The following is a 15,095-nucleotide window of genomic DNA, read 5'->3' as shown; positions in this document are numbered from 1 at the left end:
ATATTTCATCGTTACTACACTGCACTCTGATTTGCTCCTCACCTCCCCGCAGTCCTTCTGCAAGGGGATGTCTATAACTTTTTATAAGCGTAGAAAACCTCATCTTTCTCCTTCAGAGCAGCTAGTGGTTTAGAACTGCTCACCTTGAGCTGAGCAGCCCAATGCATAACCCTTATAACTGACTTAAAAACAATGAGTTGGGGCTTTGGTTTGGACCACTGCTCTATTTTAACCTTATAGGATTCCACATTTCCCTGGGAAGTCACGGTTCCATTAGAGTAGTGGTTCTCAACCTTCCTAATGCCGCGGCCCTTTAACAGTTCCTCATGTTGTGGTGACACCACCCCCACCCCACCCCGCCCCCAACCATGAAATTATTTTTGTTGCTACTTCATGACTGTCATTTTGCTACTGCTATGAAGGGGTCGTGACCCACAGGTTGAGAACCACTGCATTAGAGGCAGCAGGAAAAAGTAGTTGGTTTAAGAAGCTGCAGCATGATCCCAGACTGCCAAATGCAGGCACCGGGCCATGGGAAGGGACCAGTGGGCACCACGAGGGGAGCACACACAGGTGACTCTCGGGTGAGGGCTCCAGGGTAGACTGAGGGAGCTGGTCCCCCTTCTAGCCCCTGCACATGTCCTTCCCCGTGAGTTGTAGGTGGGATATTTGGGTCCCCGGGCTGCCATGCCACAAAGACCCTCCCTGGGCCACTGTAGCATCGTAAAGGGGGTCACTGACCAGTGGGAAATGCCAATTATTGTTTTGCTGTGGATGCCGATTTCTTTGGGGATTAGCCAATTGTGCACATTTTGCAGTGTCTGTATTTTATTTTTTTAGGGGAGTGTTGCTTTATAATAAGGGTTAGGAACAAAGAATCATTTTTATTTCTACCTAGTGGTTTTTATAAGAGAGTTGCATATCCATAATGGATCATCATCATTATTAATGATGTGACTTAGCATGATGAATTGTGATCGATCTAGGAGCTGAATCACTAGTCACCTGTCAGCAGCTGAGGGACACGCGTGGGGCACACACTACCAGGCTAGGAACCGTGGATAGACAGTGTTGATATACAAGTGGGAAAGTCCTCAGTAATTAACCCTCATGTAAACTATCGACTATTAACAACTGAGAAGGCGTTTCCTTCCTAACTGGAAGGCAATGAGAACAGCAATTCCTGCCTAATTTCAGAATCACCTGTAGGACCCACGGCTGCTGAGTGGCCTGACTCACGGTGACCCGTAGCAGAGTGGAACCGCGCCCGCCATTCTCAAGGCTGTCGTGCGGATGTACGCAGGGGGCCACCTCTCTCTCCTGGGCAGCGGATGTACGCAGGGGGCCACCTCTCTCTCCTGGGCAGCGGATGTATGCAGGGGGCCACCTTTCTCTCCTGGGCAGCGGCTCTAACTTGATTTTTCAGTTAGTTAGCAGGTGGGCCCTTAGCTGCTGCCCCACCAGGACTCTTCAGAATCACCTGTAAGGTCGCTGAGTTGGAATCACCTTGATGGCAGTGAGTTGTTTTCCTCTGTTTTTAAATGGGGCTTGTGGGTGGTCCTGGGGCTGCCGTGGGTGAAGGGACTGCGAACCACAAGGTTGTCAGGTGGAAGAAAGATGAGGCTGTCTGCTCCGGTGAAGATTTACAGTCTCAGAAACCCTAGATAAGGTGGGTGTGAATCTGAAACCACTCCATGGCAGAGACCAAATGAAAACTCATTGCCATTGGATTGATTCCAATACGCAGCCACTTTATAATCGACCCTATAGGACAGAATAGAACAGCCCTGTGGGTATCAGAGGCTGTACATCTTTAGGGAAGCACAGAGCCTCATTTTTCTCCCAGAGTGGCTCATGGTTTTGAATCGTTGATGTTGCAGTTAGTAGTCCCATGTGTAACCCACTTTAGACAGATGGTTGGGTCCCAGCCTCAGTGACTCAGTCGGCGGGGAGCCCAAGAACCTGCTTCTCTAAACAGCGCCAGGTGATGCTGATACTCCTGGTTCAGAGACCGCATTTTGAGAGTCACCGTTTAGAAGCAGCTTCCCACCCTGGGTGGCCCCTCACCAACTGCTTCAGTCGGCATGCAGGATGACTGGTGATTAGAAAAAAAAATCTAGATAATTTTAGCATTAGCTGCTTGTTTCTGATGGCAGGAAAGCTCGATAGACTAACATTTCTGGGCGTTTTCCAATATTTTGATGAAATATTTTTTACAGTGTGTCCAGGTTTGTCCTCTGTTGAAGAGGGTCAAGATGGCAAGGAGTTCTTATAGGAGACATTTTGTTAGGTGAGGGCCAGCAGGTGGCGCTGTGAATCAGTTCACGGTCACAGCGGGCTAGGGCAGGTGGGGAACACAGGAGACCAAGGTGCCTGCTTTAAATCCTCAAAGTAAGGTCCTCTTAACCACGTGTCATAAAATGCTCCGACACGCACGTCTCGGAAAATCGAAGTGTCGAGCTCAGCATCTTTGCCACATTTCAAACCAGGTAATTACCTGCTCTCCCAAAGGGAACCTGTTTGATGTATTTGTGTCCCGTCTACGGTTCAGGTTTCCCAAAGGCAATGGCCTCGCCTTCCACTCACTCTTCCCACTGCTGAAGTGCAGTGCACATTTTACAATAACGATTTCATTATTCTGCATCCCTCTGAGCTAAACGAGGGCCTGTTACATAATTGCTAGCACTCAAGAAACAGGCCTGCCTCATAGAAACCCTGGCAATAAAGGGAAGTTTTTATTTGACCTGAAAGTAAATTGCTTAGTTCCTTCTCCTTTCAATACCAAAAGGCAGGCGATTTCCCTACTGTCCCAAACCGTCCCCCATTAGCAAACAGGTGACACTGTCCTTTGACCTCTCACTTTTATTAAGTCTTTGGGGGGTTTCTGCTTTTGTTTCTTTAACCACACACAACAAATACTTTGATATAATCTAAGATAATAAAATAGTTGGACAGCTTCTATGTTTAAGATTTACATTTGTGTAGAAACAATCTGTGAAACTGCTCCAAACAAAGGGGTGTCAAACCAAGGATTCTTTGATATGGTTTTCAATCATTGCTTGGTTAAACACTGCAGTTTCCATTCTCAACTGAAATAGGTTTTCATGCAGTTTCCCTTGGTCCAAAGCTTAAGACCTCAGGAAGATGGCCAAGAAAAAAGAATTTTTTTTTAAGGATGGCCACTGTCCTCTCTGTCTTGTCCTGTGTGGAAGGTGGACAGCAACTAGACCAGGGTCATTTTTAAAAAGCCAGAGAGGAAAGAAATCCATTGCACATCTCCAGTGTGCCAGGGCCAAAGTCACCGTCAGTTTTTACACAATGACTATCTGTAGCTGTGAGACCCCACCACACTGGCCCAGTGCCTGCTTGTCCCCCAAACGAGCCTGTCCTCTGCTAATGGTGTCAGTTATTTTGAAAAGGCAGTGGCCATGCATTCTCCTAAAGGGCCCACCCTTTTTTCAATCTCCTCTTTTGCACTAAATGTGACTTGGTTGCTATGTCTGGGTGCCCAATACGGGTCTACCATCTCCCAGGAAGTGCCTCACCCCACCCACAAATCCCCAAAGTGCCTAAGAGTGAAGAGCCCATAGCGGTGGTGTCTTCCATGAAACACCTCCCCCCACACCAAGACGTGGGGGAGACGCTGGCCTATATCATTCCATTGATCTTAGTCCACTCGTAGATGTCCTGTTCGCACACTATGTCAGAATTGATGAGGAGGTATCTGTCGCCTACGCAGAAGTGCTTCTGACAGGCGGCGCATTTGAAACATTCCAGGTGGTACACTTTGTCTTTCACCCGCATCGTCATCTCATAGGCGCGGATCCGCTTGTCACAGGATGCGCAGAGACCATCTTGACCAAACAGTCTGGGGTTAAGACGGGGAGAGAGACAGAGAGGTTAAGAAGATGCGTGGCAGTGACCATTCCAGAAGAGCATGCTGGTGTTTCATCAAGAAGATGGACTTGCAAGAGTTCAGGGAGCTCGGAGGCGTTGGGCCCTGGGGGAAAGCTGGTGGCAGTGGTTCTGTCTAGAAAGAGGGTGGTCCGCAATGAAACAGGGCCTGCAGGCAATTGTGTTCTGTGCTAACTCCACCTCTCTTTCCTGGGCTCGCTCTCTGCCTCTAGAAACCATCGCCACCGCCTCCAGGCTGTCTCAGGCCTCCACGGCCTAAGAGGCAGCCCCAGTGATTGAGATAAGGGGCTAGGGCGAAGGCATGCCCTCCTGAGGAGCTTCATTTCAGAAGAGGCACTAGAGGAAGTCCCGGGCCGGGCTGCTCTGGAGGGAGGCAATGACCAGGGATGCATTAAAGTGGGTATCCTTCGCAGGCTCCTCCAACCCTATCCTGTCAACAGCCTCAAATGCCACCCCTGAGGAGGGCTGGCCTTGAATTTCTCCATAAGCTGCAAAAGCCCATCTGCACAGGATTGTTCTCTGGGGACAGAGGGAATGTGACAGAAAACACCTGGTGCAGTTAATCGTGCCTCAGAGCTCTGGAGGGCGAACTGCATCCCTCTGCGTGGAGTGAAAGATCTTAATTTACGAACCTCCGGCAGTTGGCATGGATCTCTGGGGACACTTTTCTTCTGACATTTAAATCAAGACTTCCTCAGTGGATAAGCAAGCCACTTACTTCAACAGCACATCGGCCCGTGAAATCCTCGGCTGTTGAGTCTGTCCTAACTCCTGGTAACCTTTGTGCTCAATGAGGAACCTAAAAGTTCGATAGGGTGGGCAAGCCCAAAGGTGCTGTGGAGGAAAGGTCTGGCGATCATCTCCCATAAAGATTATGGTTGTCCGGTGCCACTGAGCCAACTTTTGACTCACAGTGACCTCAAGTGACACCATAGGCCTGTCCCATAGAGTCGTCTAGGGTGTCATCTTTACAGGAACAAACCACCCGGCCTTTCTCCCGCAGAGCCACGGGTGGGTTTGAATCATCCGCCTCTCAGCCACTGTGGGCTTCCCCATTGCCCAGTCAAGACTCCCCATAAAGATGACAGCCAAGAGCTGTTCTCTATAACGCTGGCGTCACCGTGAGCCTAGTGCTCATGGTTGTTTGATACCACGGAGTCAATGCCAGCTTCCAGCAGCCCCACGCAGCCCAGCAGAACTGCTCCGAAGCCTTGTCTAGGCTGCAGTCTTTACGGGAGGAAGGTGGCGCCACAGGGGACTCACCGGACTGCTAACTGCAAGGTTGGAGGTTCCATCAGACGGTCCCCTGGGAGAAAGAGGAGGCTTAACGTCTCGGAAGCGCACAGGGGCAGTTCTATCCTGTCCTGTATGAGTTGGAATTGACTCAATGGCAATGAGTTTGGCTGGAGTTTTTCTGGGAGCAGCTTGCTAGCTCTTCCTCCAGGGACGCTGCCCAGTGAGTTCAAGGCACTCACGAGAACCTGGGGTAGGGGTGGGGGTGGGGGCGGTGAGACGCAGCACTGCAGGCCACCCTGGCGCAGGCCACCGTTGGAGAATCGTCCTGCCACTGTGGGGGGACACAAGAAGTGGAATCCGAAGGCCAGGTTCAAAGCAGTGGGCCATCCATGCATGACCCCAGGGTAGGGGGACATCTGACTTCTCAGAATGTCAGTGAGATCATGGTGATTATACCATCTACCGAGGTGCCTGGTGCTGGCTGCAGGGTTGGCGGTGGAAACCCACAAGCCCCTCTGCCAGAGAAAGATGTGGCAGGCTGCTGCGGCACGATGAGTCTTGGAAACCCTATGGGGCAGTCCTACTCTGTCCTAATGGGCTCCCTGTGAGTCGGAATGGACTCCACGCAACGGTTTACCTTTGTTGCAGAACATCGGCCTCACTGGGCGATTAGACGGATCAAATGTTGCTTCTCAAAGTACCAAGAGCCAATTCAATGCAGGCTGCGAATTTAACACACCTCAGGTGTGTCCCCAGCTGTGCCTGCCTTGCTGCAGGAAGCTACTTTCACATTAGGCTGAACAAGGTAGCCGAGCAGGTGGCTTCTGCCTCAAAACCTTAGGACAGTTTCAGGTAAATGCTAGTGCGATTGGGTGTTTGTTTGTTTTTTTAACCAGAATTGGAGAGAATCGCCTGGTACATTCCGAAAGGCTTAAGGGGAGATTTGGGCAACTGATGCATTTTGGAAGACCAGGGCAGAACTAATAGTCTCAAGACAGGGTCTGGGAGGGGGCAGCTCCTTTTTCAGAACCATGGCCATGTGATTTCTTCTGCATCTTTCCTTTGGAGAAGTCCCAAGGTTTTCAGAGCACCACCTGGGAGCAAACTCATTACTGGGGGAGAGCACGTTCTCCCAGGGTAGCAGATGGCGGAGCGGTGGGCCGCCCCTGCACTGGAGGTCGAGGCTGCTCAGTAAGTGAAGTCTGGACAAAGCAAGTTTAAGTGACTGAGAAAACCATGTGCCTGGAGTGAGTCCAGCTGCCTGGGGTGTGTGCCCCTTCAGGAAGGAGAGAGCTTATTAAAGGGAGTTCAGGGGGTCGATGATCATACCCATCAGGCAGCTAATGAAGGAAAGGGCCAAGGGCTGAGACAGGATGCCAAGTTCAGGTCCTGTCTAAGTAGCCAGGTGACTCCCAAGCAGATGGCATCCTCTCCGGGCTTCTGTGTCCTAGGCAGTTAGGTAAGAGAACCAGAAGAGACCGCTTCCACGGCTTCCTCCAGCTCTGGTCGTCTGAGAGTCTAAGACCCATGAAAGGAAACCAGCCCTTGGCACCGCACTTGATCATGAACTTCTGGCACCAGGAAAGGTGTCTTGGGTTAGATCTCCCAGAAGCAGATCCTGAGGCAAGGAACCCCGCTGGCATGCTGGGTTGCTAACCACAAGGCCAGCATTTCAAAACCCACCAACCCCTCCTTTGGAGAAAGACGAGGCTTTCTAACCCTATAAATATTTACAGGCTCAGAAACCCACAGGGGCAGTTCTACTCTGTCCTACAGGGTCGGTAGGCGTCTGAATTGACTCGCTGGCATCGAGAGTTTTCTTGAGATCCTGAGGTGAGGATTTATGTACAGGGAACGAACTATTTACGATGTTTTGCAAGTGGATCCTTGCATTTGAGGAGGGGGTGGGGTGGGAGTAGGGGAATGTGGGCTGGAAAGAGGGGGATTCAAGAAAAACTGCAACCTCAGGCCGAGTCTCAGAGGGGAACATGGTCAGCCTGGTCCCACGGGGCACTCCGAAGTGTAAGTTAGGTATCCGGGTCATCACGAGGCCAGGTAAGGTTTCTGGACTTTCGAGCTTCCTCGGGTTCATTAATCCGAGTTTGGACACCCATCAAGGTCCATGGGGTCTCGGGTGCTGGGATACTTTCAGCTCCAAATGGCCTCGGGTACGAAGAGTACAGGGACTACTCCAGAATTTGGCAAAAAAGGGACTCAGGGAGTTCTGGGCAGACACCAACATTAACAGCCAGCTGTTAAAATACCACAGTGGACTAATCACAAGGTCAGCGGTTTGAACCCAGCAGCCGCTTTTTGGGAGAAAGATGAGGCTATCTGCTACCATAAAGAGTTACTGTCTCAGAAACTCACCAGGGCAGCTCTATTCTGTCCTATTTGCTATGATTGGGAATCAACTCAATGGCCGTGAGTTTGGTTCCGATCTGAAAACCCCAGGCAGCAGGGCTCAGGCTGGGGGTGAGGGTTTCTCATGACTGTGGCTGAGAACTGAAAAGGATTATAACAGGTGAGTGGGTCACTGGGGGAGGAGCCCCCTAGAAGGAAGGACCGATTCCCTTCGAAGTGTCACTCACTTCTCCTCGTCTTTATACAGAAACATGTCTGGAACAGGTGAAGAGGGTCGGTCAGCAAGCCCAGGTTGAAGCATCAACCCTGAAGCAAAGCCATTTCTCTTGCTTCTGTCAAGAGGTGTCCCATCTGAGGCTTTCTGCTGCCCATTTTAATAACAATCATATAAATATTAAAGGATGGCTGGCACCGCCCGCACGAACTCAGGCACGTTAATTAACATGTTGCCTGGGAATGTAGCAGGAAGAAGAATGATTTCATGTCACCGAGACACAAGTTAATTAACACCGGCCTCTCCCGGACAATTCCTCCCCCCTTTCCTTTTTAAAATTACAAGAGATTAACAAGCCCAGGCAGCAGCCCTGCTTGTATTTTTGAATGTTCGATGAAATGACAGAGCTAGAGAGAAGCCCAGGCTCTTTCGACCTTACCCGGTCGACATGGCATTTAATGAGATTCAAATGATTTGACAGGGCTGGAGTCAGGGAGCCCGATGGGAATCAGATCCCCGTCTGCTTTCTACACTGACTTGGCAAACTGGCTACTGGGCAAAACCAGGGCCCTATTTATTCCTGTTCTAGTGTCCTGTGACTTGAAAGAAGAGAGAGAGAGAAACACACACACACACACACACACACACATATGTATAATAGTGATTATTGAAAACCACCAAATTTCTCGGAACCTCCAAATATGCAAAGACGATGAAGGAAGTTAGAAGAATTAGAAAGGAGCGGTGGAGGAGAATATTCACTCAGTCTCTGGAAGCAGACAGGCTTTCCTGACCATTGAAGTCGCTGCAGGGTTCTGCCGTAATGTTCATGGGAAACGCTCGGAAGGTAGGTTGGGAGCAAGAGTGGGCCTGGCAGCCAAGGGCACTGGAGTCTAAACAAGCTCTCCCTGGCTGGGTGGTCCTGTGTGCTCCACAGAAGCTGGAAGAAAAAAACCTGCCAGCTACCCAGTTAAGCGGATCTGACAGTAGAGGGCACAGAGTCCCCTCCACAGCAGGTAATGTGACATGGGGAGTGCCAGAAAAGTCTCCTGGCCAATAGGATGCCTCAAAGCACCAGAGGTGTCTTCAGCTGGTGTCCCACTGGGTGGCGGTGAGTTCCCATTCCATCCCTCCATGCTTCTATCTCCTGTCGTTAGCCAGGGAGAGACTGGCTGACACTGTCACCAGGGTTAGTTATCATCGAAGGGTAGCTAGCCTCTATTTGAGACCTCAAGTTGTTGGCATGCATGACCCCAGCTCACCCTACCTTCACCAGGGGAGTTGCTGTCTGCTGCCATCAAGCTGACCCCGACTCATGGCCACCTCATGGACTGAGTGGATGCCTAGAACCAAATGGCACTTGGCTCTGTGGCCTGCAGACAGAGGCCTGATTCCATCCCAGGCCTTGCAGTCGCCCCAAAGCCATCTTGAGCCCTTTACACACATAATTCTGACTGCTAAACTGCAAGGGGAACCAGGGCAAATCCTGGGGAGCCAGGGAGAGGCAGTCGCCCGGATCCATCTCCCTGATAAACCTGGGAAGGCAGGAAGAGGCAACGTGCCTCTGGGAAACACACACGCACGCATGGGAGCTTGGCTTAAGAGTGCCCTCCTCAGAACTAAGACATGTGGGTAGGGGGCCATCTGCATTTTCTTTTTGGGTCCTCTCCATTCTAGCATGTGGGATCAATAGAAACCACACCACTGCCACCACACTCTCCTGACAGTTGTTATCCTACAACTTGTACCAATGATCTCCGGGAGAGCAATGATAACAATAACCTTATCTACAGAGGGATGCCAGGGACCCTGGCGGTGCAGTGGGGGTTAGGCTGTAAGCACAGGGTCAGCAGTCTGAAACAACCAGCTCTCTGCGGAAGAAGACGAGGCCTTGGGCCCCCGTAAAGAGTTACCCAGCCTCAGAAGCCCACAGGGGCAGCTCTACCCTGTCCTATAGGGTTGCTGTGAGTTGGCATCTGCGTGATGACAGTGAGGTTTTTTGTTTTTTTTCAATATAAGGAATCTAGGCCCCCGCCCCCATTCTGTATGTGCACCATCGGCCTTGCAGTGGTCATGGGGTTCAGGCAGAAATAGTTTGATGGCGTGTCAGTCAGGGTCCTATCTCGCTTCCCTCTTTACTGAATGTGTTGAATGAAATTTGTTTTCCTCAATAATTAGAACTTTGTCTTCATTTCCCCTTAGCACTGTACAATGAAACACAATGCAACCTTCTCTTCTTGCCTGCCCTCCACACCCAGGGAAGCCATGCTCTGCCATCCAACAAGGAGCCTGGTGGTGCAGTGGTCCGGCACTCAGCTGCTAACGTCAGTGGTTCGCACCCGCCAGAAGGCCCGTGGGAGAAAGATGGAGCTGTAGGCTTGCCGAAACCCTGTCTGCAAGGACCCCTAAGAGTCCGAACTGACGTGGCACGGCAATGGGTCGGTTGGGTTTGGGTTTGCCATCCAAAAACATTCTGTGTTTTCCCACTTAAGAATGTATCTGAGAGCCTGCTTCTCCAACAAGCTTTTCTGCACCGGCCAGCTGACCCTCAGCCTCCGCAGCCTGACCTGTAGGCCACCCAGGTGCAGGCCTTTCTGAGGCCTGCCTAGCGGGAGATGGGGCTGGGGGCGAAGAGAGGGGCATGGGGCTTGCACGCGCAGATACCTGAGGTAGTCTCTGCGGCAGAGCTTGCGGCCCAGCTTGTAGTAGAGGCGCCGGCCCACCTCCCCCAGCCGGCACCCGCAGAGGTCACAGCTGAGGCAGTCCTCGTGCCAGTACTGGTCGATGGCCTTCAGGAAGTAGCGGTCCCCGATGTTCTGCTGGCAGCCACCACATGTCAGCAGGGACGGGGGGATCTGCAGCACCTCGTCCACTGGCTCCCTGGAGAAGGAGGTCAAACATTAGGGGTGACTTCACTGTGGTCAGAAAGGCTCCCAGGGACAGCAACCGCTAGGAGGCACCTGGGGCCAAGGTAAAGCTAATGTTATGGGAACACCACTGGAGAGCCGTTTGGTGACAGCGGCCAACATGACAGAGTGGCCTGGCATGCCTGGGGTTCCAAGAGGAGGGAGCTAGACTCGAAGCCCTAGATCCTAGGGCAGCTGTCGGGGGTGCTGTCCCTCTTCCCACAGACCAGCCCCATTCTTGGCATGCTGGTCTCCACTTCTCTTCCCCATTCTCCCTGCCCACTCAGCTTTCCTACCGCCTCCTTCCTGCTAGAGCAGGGGTTCTCAACCTGTGGGTCACGACCCTTTCACAGGGGTTGCCCAATTCATAACAGTAGCAACATGACAGTGCTGAAGTAGCAACGGAAATCATTTTATGGTTGGGAAGCACCACAACATGAGGAACTGTATTACAGGGCTGCGGCATTAGGAAGGCTGAGAACCCCTGTCCTAGATGGAGGGCGCAGGGGCCCCTGAGCCCCAGAGGAGGCAATGGAGACCAATCGAGTTGCTTGCTGCCGGGCAGCCAACTACCCATAGTGGTAAAAATTCACGAATTCCCTATTGAGTTCATGTGTGATCTCTAACCCAGGCCCTTCGCAACTGCACTGAGGCAGGAGGTCAGAGAAGGAGAAAGCAGTAAAAATTACTTTACGCTGCTTTCCCTTCCCCAAGTAGGAACACCATCAGCTGGAAGAGGATCGGGAGTCTGGCGGTTTTATTTTCCACAGACATTTCTCAGCCCATCCTTCTCACTCCCTGACTCCTTGCAGGCAAATCCAAGATGCTAAAGGTCTTTCCTTCCGCGGACATCTTGATCACAGCACAACTGATTTGGATGAAGTTGATTTAGTCAGGCACATGAAGAGGGAGGCAGAGCGATTTTAAATCGAGGGGAACAGATCCTGGAACCTCCAGAGAGGCCATTGTTCACTCGTGAGCCAATGATAACATGTTCTTTCCTCAAAAAATTGTACCTAGTATCTTCTGTCCACCTAGCTTAGTGAGAATCTGCCTACTTTTAATTTAAACAAATAACTTTTTCAAAATACAGTAAAGGTGGTGGAAGGAATGATTCTAGCACCAAAATGGAATGAACAAGAAGCCTAAGACTGGTTGATCTACAATAGTTAGCAAGTACTCTTTGGAATTTTACCCAAACACCAAGTTTTTTGTTTAGTTCTGTTTTCGATTGATTATGATTTTTAAAGCAGACCTGTTTCCAACTGTGAAATTCCCAAAGGGGGTTTCCCTGGGGACATTGGAGTATAAATCTTTCTCCTATTTCAAGCTGACACTAACTTACCAGGCGACCTTGAGATCTAATTGGTCTGTGCCCAGAGGACTCAGCACTCATGGAACTTAGGGACAATGAGGCCCAGGGCATCATTGTTTCCAACATCCTTTGATAACCTCAGGTGATTATCAGGTAAAATTCTTGTCTCCATTTGAATATTTAGGAGCTGCTAAAACCCTACCTCTCTTTCCCTTTCTCCTCTCACCTTCTTTTCTTTCACACCCTCCTTTCCCTTCCCCAGGCGCCCCCTTTTAAAGGAATGTATTAGGGCACTCTGGGGGATTGTGTCCTATTAAAACACAAATTCAAAATCCCAGCAGATTTTTTAAAAAACTGATATCTTAAATTGTAAAAATTCGCCGTGGCCTGACTTCCTTTTCTTTTCTTTGTTTCTACTGCTTGTGCGTCAGGCCTTCCGTTTGCCTTCTGAAAAAGCATATCCTTGGCATTTTCATATGCATCAATTCAGAATTGCATCTCTTCCCTTGCACAGGCCATGATCTTACTCGGGGCTTTTGAAATGCTCCTGGCACTGCTACCATGCTGAATGCCCCGGTGCTGATGCTGCCAACCAACTGTGAAAGAGGAGAACCTGCACTTAGCTGGTGCAAAACTGCCTGGAATTAAAATGAACTGCTCTTGTTACTCACAGGAAGGCAGCAGGGGCCACGTATTGCGTAGTAGAGGAAATTTCTCAAGTTAGTGAATTCTGGATGTTTTCTGTCTAAAGGTTTCATGTGCATAAGCCTAGGGAGTCTCCATCTGTAAGACGGATCTGCTGATTGTAAGACCCATGCTGGCCTCAAGGACCAAAACCCAAAACAACAAACCGGCAGCCGTCAAGTCTATTCTGACTCATAGTGACCCTACAGGACAGGGCATCACTGCCCCAGTGGATTCTAAGCCTATACATCTTAGCGGGAGTAGAGAGCCTCACTGCTCTCCTGAAAAGCAGTTGCTGGTTTCCAACTGCTTAACAAGTGACCCACTACACCCACCAGGCCTTTGTAGAATGAGTACACAAGAGGAGGACAGTGGTCCACAGTAGGAACGTTATCCAAAACAGCTGTCATGATGGCCTAAGATGAGATAGGAAAGGACAGGATAAGATACTGGTTCCATCTATCTTTCTATAATTAATGATGCGATCGCATTATCTTTGATGGAGATTCCAAGCCAATGGCTGAGGGGGTTTAACCCTTAAACTAATGTTTTATATTCTCATGGATCCTACTCTGAGTATTACGCCTACATATTATTTCAGCCTGGATTTCTAAGATAATTTATGAGACAGAGAGAGAGAGAGAAATATTGTACTAATTCCTCAACTACTTTATCCACCTTCAGTTAGAACCCAACTTCACTGGGCCAAGAGTGAAGCAAAGAATGCTGAAGGTTAGCATCCTTCAGTAGGCACCTGCTGGGTTATGAGGTTCACTCCACGAACTGTCATTGAGTGGATTCTGACTCATATCGGCCCGATCGATCGAGCAAGAGTAGAACTTCCCCTTTCAGAGGCTGTAAATCTTTATGGGAGCAGAAAGCCACCCCTTTCTCCTGCAGAGCGGCTGCTGGTTTTGACTCCATGGGTAACCCACTCAACCAGCAGGTCCTCTGTGTTAGGTTTGCTAATCTCAGCGACAAAAAATAACTTTTAGAAAGAGCAAACTTCTTCAGGGAACTGAAACTTCCAGATTCCTCTTCTAATAAAAGGATTAGAGTAGTTCAAATCTGCTGATCAAAAGGACATTTGGCACCAATTCATCATTCTTTACTGTATTGCTAGGGCTTTGCCCAGTCTCTGAAAACTCAGGGCTAACTTCTAATATTCTAGGCCTGTACAAAAGTGAGGGAAGCCCTGGTGGCAAAGTGGCTATGCACGGGCCTGTGATATGCAAGGTCAGCGGTTCAAAACCACCAGCTGTTCCCTGGGAAAAGAAGAGGCTTTCTACTCCTGTAAACAGTTACAGTCTCCGAAACTCTGCGGGGTAGTTCTTCCACCCTGTCCTATAGGAGTCATTGTGAGTTGGCACTTGGGTACCTTAAAAAGAAGGAATGTTGTATTGCTTGAGAGAATTTATTTAAGGAAGCTGAGTTTTTAATAAGACACACCTAGCTTCTTCTAGAAACTGGTGTCTTAACCTTCACGATTGAATAGCGATGTTTATATTCTCACTGGATGGAGGCACTTCCTGTGTTTCATGAGAACAGAGTGAGCTTTCATGTCAGTAACTGTGGGTAAAACCCAGGTAAATAAACACCAGGGAGGGCTGAAACTGGAGGGGGACTTCAAGCACTTAAGCAGGAAAACACAATTCTTTTAGAGCAGGAAAAGGAAAAAAAAAAAAAAAAACTCCAAACAAATGCCTCTTGAAAGCACAAATGGACAAGTCATTAACCAGCTCCTTTGGTCTGTGTAACAAATCCCTTCAAAGGATTAGCCTGGAACTTCAAAGGAACAAAAATTCTCAAAACCAGACAACTAATGAATCTTAAAAGGGCATTTGCGTTGACGGGGGAAATGATATCTTAAAACAGTCCCCTCTCCCCCACGTTAACACCCAAGAATGGGCTGGGCTGTAGGCTGGGAGTGGGGAACATGCCTCACGCAGATGCGACAGATACTCATTAGAGCCCTGGTTCTCGGGCCTCAGCCAGCATAAGGGTATGATTAAAACCCCGGGAGCCCTCGCCCAGAAATACTCATATTCTCAAAACGGTACACTGACTTTTGAGGTTCTCAGAGCCCCGGAAGAGGGGTATTCCATGAGCCCAGATGACGCGGAATTTGGTGGCTCCAGCGACTTGGAGGCCAGGGCGAGATCAGCGGCCCGGGCCCCCTGCGCTGTAGGCAGCCGCTCACCTGCGGACCTGGAAGTTCCCGAGACCCGGCTCCGGGAAACGGACACTTGGAATGCCCCTCTTTCCAGAGCCAAACGGACAAAGAGAAGAGGGGCCAGGGGAGAGAAGGGGGCAGAACCAAGCCCCCCAAGCTCTCGGGGTTGCACCTGCGCACCTCCGAGCCACCCCGGTGCCTGCTTCCCTGCAAACTTTCTGGCCCTCGGCCGCTCCGGGGAGCGTGTCCGGCCGCGGGAGGCGTTCGAGAAGGTGCCGGCCTAAACCA

The 15,095-nt window shown here is 50.2% G+C and overlaps 1 protein-coding gene across 1 annotated transcript; it reads right to left on the bottom strand.

Moving 5' to 3' along the window:
- Positions 1-2,847: 2,847 nt before the first annotated feature.
- LMO2 (LIM domain only 2) lies at positions 2,848-13,044 on the bottom strand. Its single transcript, XM_045291137.1, is given in 4 exon segments — positions 2,848-3,868; positions 10,394-10,614; positions 10,616-10,678; positions 12,970-13,044. Coding segments are annotated over 4 exon segments (579 nt in total). The 3' UTR covers positions 2,848-3,648.
- Positions 13,045-15,095: the final 2,051 nt, after the last annotated feature.

This window comes from Echinops telfairi, unplaced genomic scaffold (assembly GCF_000313985.2).
Source record: "Echinops telfairi isolate 266 unplaced genomic scaffold, ASM31398v2 ScPeMD7_60;HRSCAF=208, whole genome shotgun sequence".
Lineage (NCBI taxonomy): Eukaryota > Metazoa > Chordata > Mammalia > Afrosoricida > Tenrecidae > Echinops > Echinops telfairi.
Note: the sequence above shows the minus strand (reverse complement) of the source record. Positions and strands in the feature narration are given on the sequence as shown.